The sequence below is a fragment of the Schistocerca americana genome, chromosome 8, assembly GCF_021461395.2.
Source record: "Schistocerca americana isolate TAMUIC-IGC-003095 chromosome 8, iqSchAmer2.1, whole genome shotgun sequence".
In the NCBI taxonomy this organism is placed as follows: Eukaryota; Metazoa; Arthropoda; class Insecta; order Orthoptera; family Acrididae; genus Schistocerca; species Schistocerca americana.
Genome location: NC_060126.1, coordinates 387,093,615 through 387,119,065, shown reverse-complemented (window position 1 = coordinate 387,119,065; position 25,451 = coordinate 387,093,615). Strand labels below are relative to the sequence as shown.

Genomic DNA, 25,451 nt, shown 5'->3' with positions numbered 1-25,451 from the left:
ATCTGTTCTTGAAGTGTGTCATCATCTGAGCCACCAGGGGATAAAACTTACATCAGCTTAAGTCTTTGGACCCATTTTCTTTGGTTTCTTCCATTTAGTAACCTCCTCTTTTTGTGAGATGTCTACAGATTTGCAACAGAATGTCCAGCAATTTTCTGTGCTGTCTTTTGTGCACTATATTTCTGTGCTGTTACGTGACTATCATGCTAGAAAATGTTTGTACTCTGGTGAGTTTAGATTGAGATGCTGGGATAGGAGAAATTATTCTCTAGTAAGTACATTTACAACTGTGTGTTCCAGCATCGTGAAGTTCGAGGATGCTACTGCATTGCATGAATTTTTTAATAAACTGTTAGAAATTTTTGTAGTCACTTTAATTTCTTATATTTCACTTTGTTCTTAAATTATCAAACATTTCCTACATAAAGCATGGTTTCTGGGGCAATTAATGCACTTGGCTTGCGAAGACCGAGTTCATTGTGCTCCATGGGTCAGTGATACATATCTGCCACAGATAGGTTCATCTTCACATGCTTTAGCGGTGCACTTAAACCTCTGGTATTTGATACATGTGATGGGGCTTGGAATGAACATTCAAATCTTAAGGGCTATATATCTTACTTTCACATGTTCTGGCAATATGGACGAGATAAAAGTAGTACAAATGCTGTTGTCTTCCATAATATCTCATTAACTCTTTTAATTTTATTGCTATATGCCCACTCTTCTTTATGCAATGTAAATAACATTATTGCATCTCACAGCACCTATACAAAAACTGATGGTATTGCGTTTTTCAGAGATGACAGGGCAGTCATTTAAAGGTTTGTTCCTGTTTGTTGCACAGTAGATGTCTACATGAGAAGCAGACTGTTAGACAATATCTTCATAGATTTCAAGGTACCACTACATTTCTTCTAATTCCTTCAAGAAATAAAATGGTACAACTGTCTCAATACTGTCCTCCTCTCTCTTAATAACAGTAAACTGGTTTTAACACTGCCGTGCTCTGTAGAATCTACTGGTTTAATTTAATTTAACATCTTATCAGTGGAGAGAACCTCCCCTCGCAAGTTCCCACCTTTCCCCTCTTAGTAGGTTTATTAGCTCTACTACTACTAATCAGCCCACCCAAACCATTGGGAGATTTTTGATTACATTAATGAGTTCCATTTTTGTTTTACAAGGAACATGGCAAATAAAGGACAGTCCAGACAAAGCCCCACAATATCCAGATATGCTCTATGCAACTGAGATGTGAAAAATGACATAGTAATTATCTATTAGTGCCTGTTTCCCATCAACATTCACTTGCCCCACTGGCATGCTGCACATATAGTAGTTGAAAGATTTTTATTGAAGTTCATCCCACGCTCATGATGCAGGCAATCAACCCAACAAGATCATGAATGACATTCCATCTTCAGGCCTCACAGTGAGTGCTGAAACATGCCCAGAGTTTATGGCAATAGAGGACAAGCAGTACTGATCAGACTCCAGATCAAGATGCTTGGCAGTCCCAAACTTGTACCCAATCACAAGAGGCAGCATCCCCTAAGGTGTTCAGTACATATGATGACTCAGGTGAAGTGTGTGGCTTTACTGGATTACTACAGGTATGGCAAAAATTGCCCCTTCCAATTACTTCCGATCTGTATCCTGCATCTTGTGTATTTTTCACACAGGTTTTGGTGACTGCCTCTCTCTTGGAACAGAAAAATATTTTTTCCTCCTTCCTAAAAATATTTCCCTATCATGAAATCCAACCTCTTTTTTTCCTGCCCAGATAGCCACGATTGTTAAAAGTGCTGCTTCCGGTAGGGGGAGAGGCACCGGCTCCAGATGAAATCTGCCCAGCTGATTAAAGACAATGTCACTGTACGAGGCAGCCTGGAAGTGGGTTTTAGGCAACTTCCCTCATCCCACAAGCTGAATACTGGGCTGGTATTCAAGTGCCACCTCAGTTACACAAGTCACAAACATTTAGAGAAATTTCTGCTTGCTTGCAATAAATCACACTATATGCAGATATCTGGCAAACACACATTCCATCTGGAGGAGCAATTGGAATGGTGACAGGAACGGCATCTGGCCACTCCTTAAATTAACTATGCCAAATCCTTTCACAACCATGCTGACCCTTTGATGATGCAGGGCGCAACACAAGAAAAAGCAGCATTAGTGTGACCTCTTTTGACACTTGAGATCCAACCATTTCTCTTTCATTAACTGCTAAACAGATGTTCATTTTCTCTTCATGTCAGTGTTTACCTGTCTATTATCTTTATATTTTGAAGGACATATAAATCAATATTTATCAGATACTAACTAATGACTCATTTTACTTAACTATAACATGGAAAGTAAGACCAAAAGTTGCAGGCATTAATATAAATGTCCTATTTACTGCATGTTGTAAATGATTCACTAACGTAGCTCATTCTGACAAAGAATTTTACTTTTAGATCAATGAAAGCTCACCTGTTGTTTGATTCGACAATATAGTCAAAAAATTCTTTATCCTCCTTTAATTTAGCAAGAGGCACAATCTCAAGAATATCTTTATCATCTGATAACTTATGAATCCATAAATGTTTTGCCACCTCCATCAAGTATTCACGAATATCATCACAATCAGTTCTCTTCCATTTACAGATAATGTACCTGCAGCAATTGAAGACATACTCTTATTATAATAATTATTTCAATTGACAATATGAGTGTGTGTAATAGCAGTCCAATGCAATTTGCAGAAGTAAGACAAAGTAACAAACAAAAATGCCATTCATTGGATTGAAGTATTAATACCAGGGCAGAGAAACAGGGTATGAGAAAACTTTTAAAAAGAAAGAGCTGATAAGATGGGTATTAAAAATTAAGACTCATTAATAATGTCAACTCAAGAGGGGTATGTCAAAAATGCTGCCTTATCCTTTACTGCATCTTTATTTAGATAATGTGCAATGTATGTACAAAGAGATAGTAAAGTTAACAATTAGACTCACAATGCAACTGAAGTGAACATGTCCTACTAAACTCTGTCTCTATCAAAAATAGAAATGATCAAATTTTAAGTGATTCACTCACCTTTCTGAATTGGCAGGTCTGCTTGTGTTGGGTTTGTGTATGCAAATCATCTTAAAGCTTTTGTACATCAGGTACACAAGCCCTACACTGAATGGTGTAAATAAGTCAAACAGTTTGCAAACAAAATGGCCACCTGAAAAATATTAAGTTTGGAGCATGTAAATTCTATTATACAATTCTGCACATTATTTTTATGACACAACAGTTCAAGCTATTAAATGACTTAAAGAAAGAAAGAGAGTAAGAGTGAACTACTAATAGAGAAGGAGAATAAACTGATAGAAATATTCAGAATGGAGCCATGTAATCTGTAAGCTCATTCACCAGTGACCGAGTAATTTGATTCTCCCGATAATATACCAAATAATAACTGTCTGTTATTAAGTAACGACATTCACAGTCAGTAAACTAGTGTAAAGAACACAGCAGGAAGTTGTTCCCATTGTGCCACAGGTTTGTAGTGTGGGAAGAATTACAGTTTCAATGCCCCTGTGCATGCAGTAATTAGTCTGATCTTGCCCTCACAGACCTCAAGAAAGTGATAAACTGGAGGAAGTAATATATTTCTAAATTCCTCATTTAACACTGGTTCTTGAAACTTGGTAAGTAGGTCTCCATTGGAAAGGTTGCCTCTATCTTCAACCACCTGCCAGTCCAGGTTTTTCAGCACTTCCATGATTCTGCTGTGGATCACACACACCATTTGTGCTGCCCTTCTCCGTATATGTTCAATATCTCCTGTCAGTCCTATTTTGTATGGATCTCACACACTTGAACAATATGCTACAATGAGTCACATGAATGTTTTACAAGCAATCTCCTTCGTAGGCTGACAGTGTTTTCCAAGCACACCACATCTGCAGAAAATTGGACCATTTGCAATTTCTGACAATCTTTTCAACTTGAAAACTTGGACAGCAGCAAAAAATATTACTATTGTGCCTCTATTTATAATTACTATGAAATCATTATTAATATGTGTGTCAGTTCAATGAGGTTTCACTGCACGATGAATAGAGCACTGAAGTGCAGTAGAGATTAACAAATGCAAAATTTCATTTATGTTCAGATTCACAACACACTATTTTTTTTCAGTCTTATGTGCTCTTCATGAAACATGTACTCACAACTTCATAAACAAATTTAATTTGCTTCTCGTTCAGAAACAAAGAAAATATTACGCACTTACAGGCATCCAGTAGGTGAGTGGCGACAATCTCTACAAGAATGTGTGACAGAAGATTATGCTACAACAAGATCTGGCTGACCACATACCACAGTGCTGAAAAACTCCAAAAATAACTTGGATTATGTCAGTCTAAATCGTCATTTCAAATTAAATGGATGACGGTAGGGAGGAGTAAGAACAGAAATGGAGCATCTGTGATGTATTAAATTAATACATGGATTTACACTGAGGTGACAAAAATCATGAGATACCTCCTAATATCCTGTCGGACCTCCTTTTGCTCAGCATAGTGCAATAACTTGACTTGGTCTGAACTCAACAAGTCACTGGAAGTCTCCTACAGAAATACTGAGCTACACTATGTAATAAAAAGTATCCAGACACCACCAAAACCACATGTTTTTCCTATTAGGTGCACTGTGCTGATACCTACTGCCAGGTACTCCACATCAGTGACCTCAGTAGTATTAGACATTGTGAGAGAGTAGAATGGGGCACTTCACAGAACTCAAAGACTTCGAACATGATCAGGTGATTGGGTGTCACTTATGTCATAAGTCTGTACGTGACATTTCCACAATCCTCAACATCTCTAGGTCTACTGTTTCCAATCTGATAGTGAAGTGGAAATGTGAAGGGACACGTACAGCACAAAAGCATACAGGCTAACCTCGTCCATTGACTGACAGAAACCGCCAACAGTTGAAGGGGGTTGTTATGTGTAATAGGCAGACCTCTATCCAAATCATCACACAGGAATTCCAATCTGCATTAGGATCCACTGCAAGTACTACAACAGTTAGGTGAGAGGTGAGTAAACTTGGATTTCATGGTCGAGCGAGTGCTCATAAGCCACACATCACACCGGTAGACGCCAAACACTGTCTCGCATGGTGTAAAGATCGTAAACATTGGACGATTGAACAGTGGAAAAACGTTGTGTGGAGTGACGAATCATGGTACACAATGTGGCGATCCAATGGCAAGGTGTGGGTATGCCGCATACTATGTGAACGTCATCTGCTAACATGCGTATCGCCAACAGTAAAATTCGGAGGTGGTGGTGTTATGGTGTGGTCATGTTTTTCATGGAAGGGGCTAGTTGTTTCGCATGGGACTAGCACAGGCCTACATTGATGTTTTAAGCACCTTCTTGTTTCCCACTGCTGAAGAGCAATTCGAGGATGGCGATTACATCTTTCAACAGGATCAAGCACCTGTTCATAATGCACGGCCTGTGGTGGAGCGGTTACACAACAATAACATCCATCTAATGGACTGGCCTGCACACAATCCTGACCTGAAGCCTATAGAACACCTCTGGGATGTTTTGGAATGCCAACTTTGTGCCAGGCCTCACCGACCAACATAGATACCTCTCCTCAGTGCAGCACTCCATCAAGAATGGGCTGCCATTCCCCAAGAAACCTCCCAGAACCTGACTTGAACGTACGCCTGCAAGAGTGGAAGCTGTCATCAAGGCTAAGGGTGGCCAACACAATATTGCATTCCAGCATTACCGATGGATGGCGCCACGTACTTGTAAGTCATTTTCAGCCAGGTGTCCAGATACTTTTGATCACATAGTGTATGCTGGCTCTATAGCCATCCATAACTGCAAAAGTGTTGCCAGTGCACGATTTTGTGCATGAACTGACCTCTCGATTATGTCCTATAAATGTTCGATGAGATTCATGTCAGGTGATCTGGTGGCCAAATGATTCGCTTGAACAGTCCAGAATGTTTGTGATGATGCAAGCTAGGATCTCTTTACTTCCTTTCTTGTTTTACCATCTGCCTCCTTCAATTCATTTTATTTTCATTTTTGCCTGATTACCATTAACATGCATGAGTATAATCTGCATTTTCATAAAGGAGAAAGTTTGGCCCTCAGTCTTAAGGAATATAGCACCAGGTCTAATTTTGTGCTTAGTTTTGTGTATGTAATTAATTTCCTAATTTATTTTGACCATTCCTAGTTAATACCTTTCATGACTTTGATTCTACCGTTCACTTATAAACAAATATAAATTCTGTACTAATTATAAAAATTTGGAGAAAGAACTATTAGGATTGTTAAATTATTTATTTGGTTCTATTTGAAAATGTATTAGCAAAACCAGCCCTTAATTATTTCCAAAGTAATTACCAGGTTTGTCAAAAGCATTGTTTGTAGAACTATATCTGTTAATTTCATTATATAAACAAATAATTCAGGCTGACCTTTGTGGTAGAAGGAACTGTTAAAAAAGGAGGATTTTTTTATGTATTCAGTTAATTGAATGAGTTATGTTTTAATTGTAATTTCTGTAACTTAAATATTGAACAGTGTGTAGTTTCAGTGCCTATTACTGTGATGATATATAAGGACCAATTTTTGTTCCCGAGACAGTTCAGTCCATGGATGATTTTCAGACAGGAAATATGTATTGGTTAAATTAACAACAATGAATCAACTTAACAGTGGAATAAATGTAACACAAACAGTCCCTGTGTTAGAACAATTAATGACAGTGTCTGTTTAATTTATTTGAAAAATAGTGTCACACGTACTGTATTATTCTGCAAGATCTGTGAACTGTGTGGTTAGGTTTTTACTGCTCATAGATATTCAACAGTAAACTATTGTAGCAGTATGCTGATGTTGCCTGCAACCTATTAATGAGGCTTTTCAACATTTACCAATAGTGAACTGGCCATATAATTGTGTAATATTGGGGAACAGTAAGAGTAAAGAACTATGAAACGCAATTGTGCAACTGTCGGCTACATCATTTACAGTAGTCAGTGTTGAACTTCCATCTCCCATTTTTCAGCCAGTATAACTATTTAATACGTCAACACTGAGGACTACCAATGAAGAAATAAAGCAGGCAAATGTCACATATGGTGCCCTTTTGGGTGAGGACTATTGTATTTGTGCACAATAAACAAGGACTCATGAACTTCGAACAGTGAACTGTGCAATTTGAACGGAGTGACTGAATTTAAAGTACGTGCGGCATCAGTATTACTGAGAACAGTGAACAGACTAATTGACAGTGAAAAATAATTACAGTATTCTGAAAGTTTGATCGCATGTGAACAAGTAATGCGATAAGAAGCAACCATAAAACAGCAAAACAACAAAAGATCGCTGGCCGAGGTTATGGGGGCAGCCATTATGAAGAGAAGCCACAGCAGGCAGTCAGCACGCCAGCTGGACTAAATACACCTAATGTAAACAAGTGCGTTTTGGACGAGTGGGAGTAACTGCAGCAGCAGCAGGAGACGAGTGAATAAAAATAAGATAATTCATAGCAAAAGCCAGTATGATGGGGGAGAATGGACAACAGGATAGTGATGTGATTGATAACAAAGCTGTATAGGTTAAGTTTTTAAATGAACAGAAAGACTTAATGGGGAGTGATTTCGTAGACAATAGTGGTTATAAATCAGACATGAATGTAACTTTGAATGATGGAGACAAAAGTCTTATTGTAGATGAGATGATAAAAGTGTCATCTACATTGTGTGGTGATGTGAGAAAAATGACGAAAACAGTACTGAATTGGGTGAAATCGTTACGGCTAAGGAGGAAGTATCTAGTAGTGAAAGTCAGCAAAGGCAAAAGTTTACGGCAGACTGAAAATTGGAAGCGATGTTAAGGAATTTATGAGTAGTTTGAGTAATACGAGTATGAAAGAAGACATTAGTAGGGTGGAAAACAGTATGAAAGAAGACATTAGTAGGGCGGGAAATAAAACAGATAGCATTAAAGGATGAACTGAAGAAAGAAATTAAAAAGAAAATTACGGTAGTCAGCTTTAGTCTTTCAGAATTAAATAAGAAGGCTGAGGTGGTAGTGAAAGATTGAGATGAAAAGATAATGAAAGTAGTACAAATATTAATGAGAAATTAACATTAATGAGTAGTAAATGAGTAGAAGAGAGAAAGAAACTTTATGATGACTATAGTAAGAGGGTGGAGGCTTCCGAGAAACAGTGTAAAGATGAAGTCAAAGCAACCAGGAAATTTTGTGCTGAAAATAGGGTTAAACTTGAGAACCAAATTGATCAGATTAAAAACGATTTAGAAACAGGCGTAGAAACCAAGTGTGCAGTAGTGGTAGAGGAAAAACTGGTAAAAGTAAATAAAAATACAGATTCAAAATTGGCTGAAATGGAGAAAAAGGTGGAAGAGGTACAAAATCTAAAGTATAGGATGTGTAGTGTCCCAGACAGTCCTTCATTTGTTAGTTGTAAGAAATTTTATTATTTTGAACCATATAGGGAAGTGCATCCACTGGATTTAATTAGGGAATTTAATGATTTGCCTGAAACATGGAATGACAAAGAGAAAATGTCATTTGTGAGAGGTTTTTTGAAAGGGGATGCTTATGGATGGGCAGCTCAGATAGCTGATAGTTGTGCTTCGTGGCATAGCTTTGAGAAAGCATTTTCAGATGAATATTGGTCCAAAGAGAAGCAGCAGAGAAATTTGAGGGAATTTTGGGGAAGAGAGAGATTTGACTCTAGGAAGGATATTGTGAAAAGTTCCTGTCAGTTTTGGATAAGCAAACTGAAATATTTGGACAAAGAGCTAGGTAGTGAGTCAATAGTTATGGTTTAAAAACTAATTTGCCTCAGAAAGTTAGATAATTGTTTGTACCTGCCACTATGGGTAATATTTGTGATTTTTTGAATTATGTTGATAAAGTGGAGAGGGTGAAGCCCTCAGTGGAAAATAGCAGGAGGAATTTTGATGATAATAATCAGTCAGGGAGAGAGTTTCAGGTAAATAGGATGAACAGAACTAATTATAGTAAAAATTCAAGAATGATTGGTGGAGGATAGCCAGAATGGGCATGGAAATGGTAGGAGAAATTCAAGGAAAAGAAATGGAGGGTTAGATGTTTATTATGGATCAAACCATTTAAACTAAGCAAGTAGGGGGTTCAACATTCTGTGTGGGATTCAATTATGGGCTGATAATGCTTACCCCAGCTGTCTATCTCATTTTTCATGTTTCCTTAGGCAGTCAAACTCTTCTCCTATCCTATCTGTAGTTTACAAGTGAATCAGAAACATTCTATCTTTGGATTTCATGTGATTTTGTACAGCAGGATACTTTAGTATAGGAATATTTTCGAAAAGGTTTCTCCAGTGTTATCTATACATATTATGTGATGTTAGTGATAAGTAATGGAATCATAAGACGATGAGAAAAAAAAAAATAACAGTGGTACTTGGTAAAAATCTATGAGATATTGTCTTTATTCTGGTTTTATGAAATATGATGAAAGTAAATTGGTGTCATGGTTAAAGAATTTCTGTCAAACAAAGATGTAAGGTAAACAGAAAATGAAAGCATTATCAGATGTATAGGTTATCTGAAAACTTCTGTTTGTGTTCTAAGGAATTATGAGCTTAAAGTGGTAATACTGGAATGAAAAAAAGTAATTTTGTTGAGTAACTGATAACTGTGGTGTTAGACTGATGTGAATATTCTGACAGGTCAACTACTTGGTAACATTTTCTGAGGATTTAATTTTATGGTTGAATGAGAGCAGTATTCAAAGTTGAATGAAGAAATAGGGCAATGATTTGGTATAACTTCCATCCCCTAAGTTTGATTTGAGTAGTAATTAAGTTATGCAATGGTACACTATTCTGTTTTCATAATGTAATGATTAGTAAATCTATGCTACTGCACATCTTGAGTTTCTGCTAGAAGTAATGTACGTATTTTGGACATTAAGGTTATATGAGTACATAAATGGAGTGAATTTCAAACCAGGACTTGGCATTTTAGTGATTTTGCAAATGGAAAAGAAACCTAAATCTTTCAAGTTTAACCAGTTTGAAAGAGTTACAACATAGAGTAATGTTTTGTGGTATAATGTCCACTTGATTTAAAATTTTTACTAGTCCCCAACTTTCATACTACAGTCAATTTTAGTGCTAATTATTGTGATGTTATGAGAATTGTGTAATGTATTTATTTATGAAGTAATGACTCATATTTGCCAATAGTGTGAAACATTTTTTCCTTATTCTTAGAGGTAAAAGTGAGTGTACTAAAGTAGAGTATTTTGACTAATTTTTTTCATGTACTGCAGTGGAGGAGAACCACCTCCAAGGGAACTGATAGCAATGCATTTCCTTACTAACTGCCACTTGGACCTGTTGAAGGCGTGGACGACTTGGTCAGAAAATGTGTTAAGGCTCATTAAAAGTGTGAAAGTGATTAAAAGTGTGAAAGTGCTTGTGCAAAACAATAAACGTTGTAAAGTGAAATTTTCTGTCTGAATGTGAACTGCAAGGCACAGTGCAATTTAACTTTTTGCAAGCCATGATCGTTTATTCTTTGAAGCAAGACAGGACTTGTACAAAGAGATATGTATCTTAGAATGTAATCTTTGTTTATCCAAAAAGGACATCACTTATGAAGAAGATTCCTAATTTTATTAAAAATATAATTTATGGATATTTTGTGCCATTGTACAATACACAATATGTAAATATTTTGGATGGGGATTTTCATACGGCCAGCTCATATAAGTAGATATTTGAAAAACATATGCACTGTAATTTTTGATAAGGAGATTTCTTATGTAATATTCTTTTGTGTGTAGAATGTTAAACCCACTTTCTGGGGTCACTTGTGGTCATTGGACTGCCCAGTTAGCTATTTGAAATATCTACTGGGTCAATCCAACGAGAGGGTAATGCGACAAAGGAAGCTGTAATCTCTTTACTTCATCTCTTGTTTTGCCATCTGTCTCCTTCAATTCATTTTATTTTCATTTTTGCCTAATTACCATTAAAATGAATGAGTATAATCTGCATTTCCATACTGGATATAGGTTGGTCCTCAGTCTTAAGGAATATAGCACCAGGTCTAATGTTGTGCTTAGTTTTGTGTATGTAATTAATTTCCTAATTTATTTTGACAATTCCTAGTTAATATCTTTTGTTACAGCATGAAATCAGTAACTGTTTCATGACTTAGATTCTATTGTTGACTTATAAACAAATATAAACTCTGTACTAATTATAAACATTTGGAGGAAGAACTACTAGGATTCTTGAAGTATTTATTTGACTCTATTCGAAAATGTATTAACAAGACCAGCCCTTAATTATTTCCAAAATAATTACTAGGTTTGTCAAACGTATTGTTTGCATAATTATTTTAACAAACAATTCAGGCTAACCTTTGTGGTAGAAGGAACTGTTAAAAAGGAGGAATTTTTTGATGTATTCAGTTAACTGATTGAGTTTTGTACGAGGTGCATTCAAGTTCTAAGGCCTCCGATTTTTTTTCTAATTAAATACTCACCCGAAATTGATGAAACTGGCGTTACTTCTCGACGTAATCGCCCTGCGGACGTACACATTTTTCACAACGCTGACGCCATGATTCCATGGCAGCAGCAAAAGCTTCTTTAGGAGTCTGTTTTGACCACTGGAAAATCGCTGCGGCAATAGCAGCATGGCTGGTGAATGTGCGGCCATGGAGAGTGTATTGCATTGTTGGAAAAAGCCAAAAGTCACTAGGAGTCAGGACAGGTGAGTAGGGAGCATGAGGAATCACTTCAAAGTTTTTATCATGAAGAAACTTTTGCGTACCGTTAGCTCGATGTGCGGATGCGTTGTCTTGATGAAACAGCACACGCGCACCCTTCCCGGACGTTTTTGTTGCATTGCAGGAAGGAATTTGTTCTTCAAAACATTTTCGTAGGATGCACCTGTTACCATAGTGCCCTTTGGAACACAATGGGTAAGGATTACGCCCTCGCTGTCCCAGAACATGGACACCATCATTTTTTCAGCACTGGCGGTTACCCAAAATTTTTTTGGTGGCAGTGAATCTGTGTGCTTCCATTGAGCTGACTGGCGCTTTGTTTCTGGATTGAAAAATGGCATCCACGTCTCATCCATTGTCACAACCGACGAAAAGAAAGTCCCATTCATGCTGTCATTGCACGTCAACATTGCTTGGCAACATGCCACACAGGCAGCCATGTGGTCATCCGTCAGCATTCGTGGCACCCACCTGGACGACACTTTTCACATTTTCAGGTCGTCATGCAGGATTGTGTGCACAGAACCCACAGAAATGCCAACTCTGGAGGCGATCTGTTCAACAGTCATTCGGCAATCCCCCAAAACAATTCTCTCCACTTTCTTGATCATGTCGTCAGACCGGCTTGTGCGAGCCCGAGGTTGTTTCGGTTTGTTGTCACACAATGTTCTGCCTTCATTAAACTGTCGCACCCACGAACGCACTTTCGACACATCCATAACTCCATCACCACATGTCTCCTTCAACTGTCGATGAATTTCAATTGGTTTCACACCACGCAAATTCAGAAAACGAATGATTGCACGCTGTTCAAGTAAGGAAAACGTCGCCATTTTAAATATTTAAAACAGTTCTCATTCTCGCCGCTGGCGGTAAAATTCCATCTGCCGTACGGTGCTGCCATCTCTGGGACGTATTGACAATGAACGCGGCCTCATTTTAAAACAATGCGCATGTTTCTATCTCTTTCCAGTCCAGAGAAAAAAATCAGAGGCCTTAGAACTTGAATGCACCTCGTAATACGTTGTTTAACAGGAAACTATTGTAGCAGTATGCTGATGTTGCCTGCAACCTATTAATGAAGCTCTTCAACATTTACCATTAGTGAACTGACTTTATAACTGTGTAATATTGGGGTGGGGGTGGGGGGGGGGGGGGAGGAGGGGGTTGCGAACAGTGAAAGTAAAGAACCATGACACGCAATTGTGCAAATGTCGGCTACATTATTTACAGTAGTCAGTGTTGAACTTCCACCCCCAACACCCCCAATTTGTCACCCAATATAACAATGCAGTATGTCAACACTGAGGAATATCAATGAAGAAATAAAGCTGGCAAACGTCACATGTTCTTCAAACCAACTGCGAACAACTGTGGCCTGGTGAGTGGCGCACTCTCATCCGTAAAAGTTCCAACCTTGTTTGGGAACACGAAGTTCACGAATGGTAGCAAATAGTCTCCAAATAGCAAAACACAACCATTCCCAGTCAATGATTGGTTCAGTTGGACCAGAGGACCCAGACCATTCCACATAAACACAGCCCACACCATTATGGAGTGACCACCAGCTTGCACAGTGCCTTGTTAACAACTTGTGTCCATGGCCTCTTGGCATCTGAGCTACACTCAAACCCTTCCATCAGTTCTTACCAACTGAAATCCAGACTCATCTGACAAGGCCACCATTTTCCAGTTGTCTAAGGTCCAACCGATATGATCATGAGCCCAGGAGAGGCGCTGCAAGCAATGTTGTACTGTTAACAATGGCACTCGTACCACTCATCTGCTGGCATAGTCCATTAATGCGAAATTTCGCCACACGGATATGTTCCTCATATGTCCCACATTGATTTCTGCAGTTATTTCAAACTATGTTGCTTGTCTTTTAGCACTGACAACTCTATTCAAATGCTGCTGCTCTTGGTCACTAAGCAAAGACAGTCAGCTAGAATTCTCAGCATACACTTAACACTGTGGATCTTGGAATACTGAACTCCCTAACAATTTCCGAAATGGAATGTCCCATTCGGTTAGGTCCAACTACCATTCTGCATTCAAAGTCTGGTAATTCCCATCATGGGGGAAATAATCATGCAGGAAACCTTTTCACATGAATCAACTGTGAACAAATGACAGCTCCACCAATACACTGTCCTTTTTTAACACAGTACAAATACCATCTGTAACTGTGCAAATCGCTACCCCATAACTTTTATCCCCTCAGTGTATTATTTTTTACTTGAGAAAATTATTCAAAGAAAGTATATCAAAGAAATGCTTTGCTCTCCATAGATACTTTAACCAATTTTCTTTTAAAAAAACAACAGTTAGACTACTTCCTTTAGTATTTTACAACAATATGATGAACAATCAAAAAGAGAAAGCTAAATAATCAACTGATACAAAGAATAAAGAATTAAGTGTGCTATTAGCTTATTCCTAAGTGGTCATTCATGCACATAACAACATCTACAGAATGAGGTTGGAGTCTATTCATCTGGTCAACTAAAATTCACACATACTTGAAACACCTTTCAACACTAAAGACTTGTAGAAAATTCCATTTGCTATGTTCCAGGAATTTGGTTTCCAGCAAATTAAGTTACTGTGGTTTTATACCATTTCAAGTAGTGTATAGGTATACCTAAAAATATCTGTGATATCTTACATCATTTAATCAGACATCATGTTCCATAAATCCCACCATCAAGGACAACCTTCAGGGATGTGGGATGAGTCAGATTACAAATAACCCTCCTACTGCGGGCGATTTTCTGGTTTTTCTGTATATAATGGCGGAACAATTTTATTTGATAATCAGAATAGTTATATTAACCGTATTACAGGAATTAAACAAGGAACCAAAAACTGAATTTAAAGTGAATTTCAATTGGCATTTTGGCATTTAACATACTTAATGCGGGAAATACAAAAATCACATTCAACATTATAAATAAGGGAGAAACTTATTTACAATTTTTCTGAATGTGGCACATCCTGAAGCAATGTTATACATACAAGCCTGCAAAAATGGTTACAAAATTGCTGCCACAACAACGTATACGTATAAGTGTGTGGGCGAGACTTGAGAGTGTGTAAAATGTGTCTCCTGATGTTCCTGAGCAACAGAGAAAGATTCAGCAGGAAACACAACTTCTGATGTTCCAGAGCAACAGAAAAAGATTTGACAGAAAAACAGGTACTTCTGATGTATCAAAGCAACAGAAACATATGCGATAACAGTGTGTTCCATGGAATCATATGGAAAGAGTTGAACACACATATGTGGATCACTGTAGCTGGAGTCTTAACAGACAAAAGCAGCAAATTCAAGCTACTTCCATTAAGTGCACTAATAATAAATTATGACTGCTACTAATCTACTCACACTTATCAGTATGGGAATAACTTTTAGAGTACTTTATATAAGCGTACTAGTAGAAAAACAGCAACTTTGATGAAAGTCACTGCTAGCCTGTTAAACAACTCAGCTGCTATTTTATCCAGTACTTCAAACAAATAATTAATGTCAGTTCATGTCAAACATTATCAGACGCCTTTACAGGGTAACTGAAACACACACACTCGGCTACCGCAACACAACTTCTCACATACTAACAGTACAGAACTGTCTGTAACAAAATTTCATCCTGTGCATATTTTTGGTGAAAAATGTACCTCAAAGAAATGCAATTTGGCAACACTGTAATCACTAGTGTGACAAATATCTTCATTTGATACTCTGTAGCTGTTCGGCTCAGTTAGTGCAGTGAGTAGAGTTTTGCATTTGAATACTTGAGTTCGAGAGTCTCCCAGGTGTAGGTGTAATTATTATTATTATTTTCCATTTTTGATTTGCCTATTAATGCTGTAAAACAACACATTTCACAATTACAGTTGCTTACTGTTGAACACAAAAGACATGGCAGAAACTGTCATAAAAAGTAATTATCACTTGAAAATAAAGTTATCTCTTATAGGACAGAAATAACTACAAAACTTAGCAACATGGATGTGCTAAAAAATACACACTACATGCAATAAGAGTGGCCAGTTATAATAAATAAACAATGGAAAAACCAGGATGGAATGTCCTGAATTTGGCTCCAGCTGCCACAGACTGTGGTCATGTACGTGCGACTTGCATTTGTGTGTGTGTGTGTGTGTGTGTGTGTGTGTGTGTGTGTGTGTGTGCGTGTGTGTGTGTGTGTGTGGTCTACTTTTGAAAAAGGCCTTGTTGGCCGAAAGCTAAGTTTCTGACAGTGTTTTTGCTGTGCTTTTTTGCGAGTTAGCATCTCTGCTATGTGTGAGTAACAGTTACAATATTTGATACACACTATCGCTGACAGCATGTCTTTCACAAAGCATACACAGTCTTCAGAGTAGACGCTCAAAGCCATCTTCCTGCTTCCCCAAACACTTGATACTTCTCTGGACTCTTTGCAACACAGCTGCACTCACTGTTACAAGAGCAGCATTGAAGTAAGCCACCACTTCTACCACAGTCATTGGTGGATTAGAATAAACATAACAAAGTTTAGTATGTACCTGTGAAGCAGGTTGCTAGATCTACTGATGACTGAAAGTCTCAAAGAAATGCAATGGATACGAAAGTGCTAAGCATGGAGATTGATACTAATCAATAGAATTAATGGCAGGAGTGTATATTGGAAACTGGATTCGAAAGTAGTTGATGACATAGTGCAAAACAATACACTTTAAAAGAGATCTAACAGAAAAAAGGGAAGTAATGCTGTCAATGGACCAGAAAGCATTGAGGGGCGTAGTTCTTGGAAGAGAGTACAGTAAATGTTTAAACACACAATACATCTTTGAAACAGGAATGATAAAAATTACTGTACTCTCATTTCTGTGTTAATATTTAGTAAGTGCATGTGTTTCGCATAAGACTTCCTACAGCTCCTGTATAGTGGTTAAGAAGCCTGATACTGTATTGTGCAGTCCAAAATAAAATAAATAAATAAATAAAAGATTATGTCTAGGCCCAGAACAGAACTCTAGCCACTGCACCAACAGGGCAGAGCCACTGCAGATGAATGAAAATACTAGTTGTAGTTGTGATGACAGTGTTGCCAAGTTGCCTTTCTCCAACATCTATTTTCCACTGAAAATATTCATGGGATGAAATTTAGTTGCAGACATATTTGTACCGTCAGTATGCAAGGAATCACACTGGGGCATCTGAGTCATGAATTTTGGTTCGTCCTTATACTCGCAAAATCAAGGTCTGTTAGTACTAATACTAGAGTAAATGGAATTTGTATCCTTGAGTCAAAACATTCTGGTATATTGTAGAAGTTTTGAATATCTGGGGATTTAAAATTTCCTGTCATATGTCTGTGAGCAGCCTGTGACAGACAATCATGACATAAGATGAAACTTTGTTCTGAACCTTAGATAGGGATGCAAACTCTCCATGGAAAATATTCTTGTTTCCAGTGTTGTGGTTGCGAATTGCACAGTTCACTGCAAATTTCCTCAAGAATTCATAATACAGAACCATATCTGTGGTGTCACCGCCAGACACCACACTTGCTAGATGGTAGCCTTTAAATCGGCCGCGGTCCGGTAGCATACGTCGGACCCGCATGTCGCCACTATCAGTGATTGCAGACCGAGCGCCGCCATACGGCAGGTCTAGAGACACTTCCTAGCACTCGCCCCAGTTGTACAGCCGACTTTGCTAGCGATGGTTCACTGACAAATTACACTCTCATTTGCCGAGACGATAGTTAGCATAGCTTTCAGCTACGTCATTTGCTACGACCTAGCAAGGCGCCATTATTAATTGCTATTTATCTTGTGATGCATGTACCATCAGAGCGATGTTCACCAATTATGGATTAAAGTTAAGTATTCCAGAAGCTACGTACTATTTTTGCTACTATAAAGACCTTGTCCTGTTCCAGACCTCACGCCATCCTGCGTGAGCTTAAACGCGTGCCCTTCGGCCTCCCGTCCTAGTGGATTGGCTGTCTTGCCAGTCCACAAAAATATCTTCATTGCAAATGAAGTCTATAATCTTTCATATGTTATGATCATTCATGACACATTAAAACAGTATTTTCAAACAATGGAAAGTCCAAGTTGTAATATCAACAATATTATGAAAAGAATAGATTGCTACTCATCGTAAAGGTGGTACATTGAGTTACAGACAGGCAAACTATAAAGACAGTTACACATTTAGCTTTCGGCCAAAGCCTTCTTCAGAAAAGAAATCACTCACACATCACACATGCAAGCACACCTCATGCATACATAACGCTATCTCTGGCTGCTTGGGCTAGAACGCAATTTTGCATTGAATAAAAGCAGTAATCTGGAGTGGGGAGGGGAGGGGGAGGGTACAGTGTGGCATAGTGTGCAGGGTCTACCCTGTGGCAGGACAAGGCTGCCAGGCTCAGTCTCAGGAAGCTGAGGGGGAGGTGGCAGCAGAAAAGGAGAGGGGCAGAGAAGGGAAACGAGACATGAAGTGGGAGAAGGTGTGGGGCAGAGGGAGCAGAAACTGTTGCATGGAGGATGTGGGAACAGTAAGCTACTGTAAGATGTGGATGAGATCATTTCAGAAGCAAAGAATGTGTTGTAAGGACAACTCCCGTCAGCACAGTTCAGAGAAGCAGGTGGTGGACAGGAGGATTCTGATGGCTCAGGTTGTAAAGCAGCCATTGAAATCAAGCATGTTATGTTCAGTCCCATGTTGTGCCACAGGGTGGTCCACTTTGCTCATGGCTAATGTTTAGTGGTGGCCATTCATCATGGTGGACAGCTGATTGGCAGTCACACCAATATACAAATCTGAGCAATGATTGCAGCAGAGCTGGTACATGACATGGGGTAGGATAAGCCTGTGACACGACTGGAATATGAAATGCTCATGCCTATACAAAACCCCACATTCCCACTTTCTATATGTTCCTCAAAATCCACAAACCCAATAATACTGAAAGCCCCATTGTAGCTGCTTATTGTGACCACACTGAAATAATTTCAGCCCTCACTGATCAACACAAGTGTCCAAATTGTAGCCTCCCATGTCAAAGATACCAACCACTTCTTTCATTGACCCTCCAAATCCCAACACCTTTACCTCCTAGATCCCTACTCATCACTGCTGACAGCACTTCCATTCACACCAATATCTCTCACACCCATGGTCTTGCCATTACTGAACACTACTTTTCCCAATGTGCTTCAGACTGCAAACCCACTACCTCATTCCACATACACTTTATTAAGTTTATATACAAACAAATCCACAGTACAACCATGGGCACCCGCATGGCACCATCCTATGTCAACCTGTTTATGGGCCATCTAGAGCAAACCTTCAATAAACTCTTCACCATTTACAAGCCACATCTCTTTGAATAGAACACTCAAGCTTTAGATAGCTGTTTTTGCCCATCGTCAGCAGGAATTAAAGTCAATGCTTTTAACTAGAAATGACGTGGCTGGTAAACCAATAAGTTTTTATTGAAGTATTCCACCACAAAAGATTCTGTGCAGACACAGAAGACACCTTCTCAGCTTTCAAAAACTCCAAACCCCCGGTTTGGTTCAGTTTCATTGATGATATCTTCATGACATGGACTCAAGGCCAAGACACCCTATCCTCATTTCTTCACAACCACAACACACCTTCTTTCCCATCAGCTTTGCCTGCTCCTCTTCAACCCAGTGTGCCACCTTCCTGGACGTTGACTACTTCGTCTCTGATAACTCCATCCACACCTCTGCCCACATTAAACCAGCCAACCACCAATAGTACTTGCATTTCGACAACTGCCATCCTTTCCACTCCAAAAAGTGCCTCCCTCACAGCCTGGTCACCCAAGGATAACAAATCTGCACTGACAAGAACTAACTTGTCCACTATGCTGAAAGTCTAACAAAGGCCTTCACAGACAGGTATTATCCCTCAAAATAACATACTGGAGTAGATCATTCCAGTCCAGTCACAATCATCCTACCTGGGAAAGCACTTATGTGATTAACATACTAATCTGCAACCACTGTGCTGCTTTCTATGTGCTGTCTGTCCACATCAATTGCCATCGACAAACTGTGGCCAATAGACAGCTGGATCACCCACTTGCTAAACACGCTGCACAATACAATGTGCTTCACATCAGTGACTGTTTCACATCCTGTGCCTCCTGGATTCTTTTTACCAACATCCAAGTTTTCCTAATTGTGCACGTGGGAACTCCCCCTGCAATATATCCTATGTTCCCATAACCCCTTGACATCAACCTTCTAGTCCTCTCCTTCATCCATCTGTCCCTTTTTTGACCCCCTCTCCAGCACTACACAGCCTCCTATTTCACCAATGCATTCACTTGTCTCTCTTCCTCCCCCCTCCCCTTTCCTCTACTTCTCTCCTTTCCCACTCCACTCCTCCCCCCCCCCCCCCTCAACTATTCCTCAAACCTCCAGACTGTACCTAGCCAGCCCTACCCTGTTCCCACTGTGTCCCTGCATGCTCCCACAAGCAGCACTACACCCTCCCCCACCCCTACCCTACTATCCTCCCTCCCCTCACCCCAGCCCCTCCTTACCCCCACTACCCAGACTGTTTCTCCCCTCAGGTGCTGTTGCTGACAGTTCAGCCTTATGCCACAGACAGTGGTCATGTGTGTGAATTGTACCTGCATGAATATATATGTGTGTGTGTGTGTGTGTTTTTTTTTCTACATTAGAAGAAGGCCTTTTAGACAAACCCCCCCCCCCCCCCCCCCCCCATGTACAGCACTCTATTTGTTGTGCCTGTCTGCGACTCAACATGTCCTCTGTACGGTGAGTAGCAATCTATCCTTTCCAAAATACTGGAGACACAGAATTTCAAATTTACAAACAGAATGTATAATAAATCAATGTAATAGTGATGAGGAAGAAACAGAACAGACTGAAAGAGCAAATGCTCTAAACACTGTACTATATATTACAGCTTGCATGTATTTTTTCAAATCCTAAATGTTTTCTGCTGCAGTTGTCTGGAAAACAACTAGAATTTTTAAAGTAAGGAAAAGTGTTTTGTTATTAAAACTACAACAAACATGTTAGGAGCCACAATTGTTAAAAGTGCAAAAGAAATGAATGAATATTTGTGTAACTTACTGAATATTTAAGATGAAAACAGAACAGGAAACATTCTGAAAGTCAGCACACACTGTAAAGATGATGGACTATATATTGGATACCACTGGCACACAAGTGATGCAAGAAATACTTGATTGCCATTCAAAGGTGAAATAAAAGTCTATCAGCACACACAACTTGTGGAAATCTTATTAGAACCACAAAGGGATAATCAACAACAGAATACAAACCTGTTCTGACAATACTGAGAGCAACCAAGCATTGACAAAGATATAGTTGCTTAGACAGTATTTCTTGAATGTTCTCTTGACCCTCCACTGAAAACCCCTGCAAAACACAAATTACCAACCATCACTATGCATTAAGCCACAGCATATTACTTCTATAACACAGAAAAACCCTTTATTTGCAATATTAAATACAAAACAAAGTAAAAACTACCTAGCACACAAAAATTAGAACGATTTAAATGGATACACTCATGTACATGACAGTATACCAAAAGAGAGCAGTAACAACCATTTTAAAATTGCAAATATTGAGTTGTTGTTGTTGTTGTGGTCTTCAGTCCTGAGACTGGTTTGATGCAGCTCTCCATGCTACCCTATCCTGTGCAAGCTTCTTCATATCCCAGTACCTACTGCAGCCTACATCCTTCTGAATCTGCTTAGCATATTCATCTCTTGGTCTCCCTCTATGATTTTTACCCTCCACACTGCCGTCCAGTACTAAATTGGTGATCCCTTGATGCCTCAGAACATGTCCTACCAACTGATCCCTTCTTCTAGTCAAGTTGTGCCACAAACTCCTCTTCTCCCAATTCTATTCAATATCTCCTTATTAGTTATGTGATCTACCCATCTAATCTTCAGCATTCTTCTGTAGCACCACATTTCGAAAGCTTCTATTCTCTTCTTGTCCAAACTATTTATCGTCCATGTTTCACTTCCATACATGGCTACACTCCATACAAATACTTTCAGAAACGACGTCCTGACACTTAAATCTATACTCGATGTTAACAAATTTCTCTTCTTCAGAAACGCTTTCCTTGCCATTGCCAGTCTACATTTTATATCCTCTCTACTTCGACCATCATCAGTTATTTTGCTCCCCAAATAGCAAAACTCCTGTACTACTTTAAGTGTCTCATTTCCTAATCTAATTCCCTCAGCATCACCCAACTTAATTCGACTACATTCCATTATCCTCGTTTTGCTTTTGTTGGTCTTCATCTTATACCCTCCTTTCAAGACACTGTCCATTCCATTCAACTGCTCTTCCAAGTCCTTTGCCGTCTCTGACAGAATTACAATGTCATCGGCGAAACCTCAAAGTTTTTATTTCTTCTCCATGGGTTTTAATACCTACTCCGAACTTTTCTTTTGTTTCCTTTACTGCTTGCTCAATATACAGATTGAATAGCATCGGGGAGAGGCTACAACCCTGTCTCACCCCCTTCCCAACCACTGCTTCCCTTTCACGTCCCTCGACTCTTATAACTGCCATCTGGTTTCTGCACAAATTGTAAATAGCCTATCGCTCCCTGTATTTTACCCCTGCCACCTTCGGAATTTGAAAGAGAGTATTCCAGTCAACATTGTCAAAAGCTTTCTCTAAGTCTACAAATGCTAGAATCGTAGGTTTGCCTCTCCTTAATCTTTCTTCTAAGATAAGTCGTAGGGTCAGTATTGCCTTACGTGTTCCAATATTTCTAAGGAATCCAAACTGATCTTCCCCGAGGTCGGCTTCTACCAGTTTTTCCATTCGTCTGTAAAGAATTCGTGTTAGTATTTTGCATCAGTGACTTATTAAACTGACAGTTCGGCAATTTTCACATCTGTCAACACCTGCTTTCTTTGGGATTGGAATTATTATGTTCTTCTTGAAGTCTGAAGGAATTTCGCCTGTCTCATACATCTTGCTCACCAGATGGTAGAGTTTTGTCAGGACTGGCTCTCTCAAGGCTGTCAGTAGTTCCAATGGATTGTTGTCTACTCCCGGGGCCTTGTTTCGACTTAGGCCTCTCAGTGCTCTGTCAAACTCTTCACGCAGTATCATATCTCCCATTTCATCTTCATCTACCTCCTCTTCCATTTCCAAAATATTGTCCTCAAGAACATCGCCCTTGTATACACCCTCTATATACTCCTTCCACCTTTCTGCTTCCCCGTCTTTGCTTAGAACTTGGTTTCCATCTGAGCTCTTGATATTCATGCAAGTGGTTCTCTTTTCTCCAAAGGTCTCTTTAATTTTCCTGTAGGCAGTATCTATCTTACCCCTCATGAGATAAGCCTCTACATCCTTACATTTGTCCTCTAGCCATCCCTGCTTAGCTATTTTGCACTTCCTGTCGATCTCATTTTTAAGATGTTTGTATCCCTTTTTGCCTGCTTCACTTGTGCATTTTTGTATTTTCTCCTTTCATCAATTAAATTCAATATCTCTTCTGTTACCCAAGGATTTCTACTAGCCCTCATCTTTTTATCTACTTGATCCTCTGCTGCCTTTACTATTTCATTCCTCAAAGCTACCCATTCTTCTTCTACTGTATTTCTTTCCCCCATTCCTGTCAATTGTTCCCTTATGCTCTCCCTCAAACTCTGTACAACCTCTGGTTCTTTCAGTTTATCCAGGTCCCATCTCCTTAAATTCCCACCTTTTTGCAGTTTCTTCAGTTTTAATCTACAGCTCATAACCAATAGATTGTGGTCAGAGTCCACATCTGCCCCTGGAAATGTCTTACAATTTAAAATCCGGTTCCTAAATCTCTGTCTTACCATTATATAATCTATCTGAAACCTTTTAGTATCTCCAGGGTTCTTCCATGTATACAATGTTCTTTCATGATTCTTGAACCAAGTGTTAGCTATGATTAAGTTACGCTCTGTGCAAAATTCTACCAGGCGGTTTCCTCTTTCATTTCTTAGCCCCAATCCATATTCACCTGCTACGTTTCCTTCTCTTCCTCTTCCTACTGTCTAATTCCAGTCGTCCATGAGTATTAAATTTTCATCTCCCTTCACTACCTGAATAATTTCTTTTATCTCATCATACATTTCATCAATTTCTTCATCATCGGCGGAGCTAGTTGGCATATAAACTTGTACTACTGTAGGAGGCATGGGCTTCGAGTCTATCTTGGCCACAATAATGCGTTCACTATGCTGTTTGTAGTAGCTTACCCGCACTCCTACTTTTTTATTCATTATTAAACCTACTCCTGCATTACCCCTAATTGATATTGAGTATCAGGTTAAAATACTCCACACAAATTGACAATCCCTATATGAATTTCATTGAATGTTGTTATACACAACTAGTGCACACACATTATCATTTCAAAATTCTTTCAGAGCACAAGATGAAAGACATTGACAAGTTCAGTATATAACATATTTTTAAGGATTCACAGAAAACATTTTTTCTCTCAACACACACTTAATAACTGTGAGATTCCAGTTTAGTGCAAAACCCAAATCACACAAAACTTGCATTTTTTGCACAGACAAAGCACTAAATGAAGTAAAAGTCAAATTAAATATCAGGAAACAATAAGACTTAGCAGGAAATGAATGGTACATCTCTGTGTTTAACTGATTATACTGCCGAGCACTTGTTTTCAGACACTATAATTTTATTCCATCATTAGAAAGAAGGATACTGTAATAAGTATATACAATAAATTAAATTTTGTAAAAGCTAAAACACATAAAGAATGGCCTAAATGATTACAAATTCAAAGAGAATTGAAAGATTAGAGTTTAAAATCTTGCCAATGGTGTCGTCATTAGACACATAGTGAAGCACAGATTGTAAAAGAAAATCAGCAATATGCTTTTCAAAGGAATAGTCCTTATAATTACCCCAATCAATTCAGAGAAAACACAGAAAACCTAAATCTGGCACAGAGATGAGCCACTGTTCACCCAAATGTGAGTCCTGAGTCCCAAATTCCAGGATGTGTAGAACACTGTACCAGTAATAAGTGATTCAGACTGCCGAGAGGTGGCGTGCACACAGGCCCAGCAGCACCAACTCTTGTGTGACAGCAAAGGTGAGTTTTACACAAGGATCAGTCATTTAAGAGGCATTAAACACAGTGAAAAAATGAATACAAGAATAAGCAAGCCTTTTCAACTTTAAATGGTGTACTATCAGCATGTGTTTGTGTTTGTTCGTAAGGATGTGGGTTTTAAGGGAGAGGGTAAGGAGTCATTCCAATCCCGGGAGCAGAAAGACTTACCTTAGGGGGAAAAAAAAGACAGGTATACACTCGCACACACACACATATCCATCCGCACATACACAGACACAAGCAGACATTTGTAAAGGCAAATTTGCCTTTACAAATGTCTGCTTGTGTCTGTGTACGTGCGGATGGATATGTGTGTGTGTGCGAGTGTATACCTGTCCTTTTTTTCCACGTGGAATGTTTCCCTCTATATATATAAGGCAACAGTTTGTTGGGAAAGCTTGAATT

General features: G+C 38.9%; 1 protein-coding gene across 1 annotated transcript in view; it reads right to left on the bottom strand.

Moving 5' to 3' along the window:
• LOC124625766 (cap-specific mRNA (nucleoside-2'-O-)-methyltransferase 1) overlaps positions 1-25,451 on the bottom strand; it is a 293,563-nt gene that overhangs the window by 152,137 nt on the left and 115,975 nt on the right. The window contains exons 9-11 of the mRNA XM_047149205.1: positions 21,199-21,295; positions 3,088-3,220; positions 2,482-2,664 (exon numbers count right to left, since the gene is read on the bottom strand). Of these exons, the coding sequence (XP_047005161.1) occupies positions 2,482-2,664; positions 3,088-3,220; positions 21,199-21,295 (413 nt within the window). The remainder of the gene's footprint in view (positions 1-2,481; positions 2,665-3,087; positions 3,221-21,198; positions 21,296-25,451) is intronic.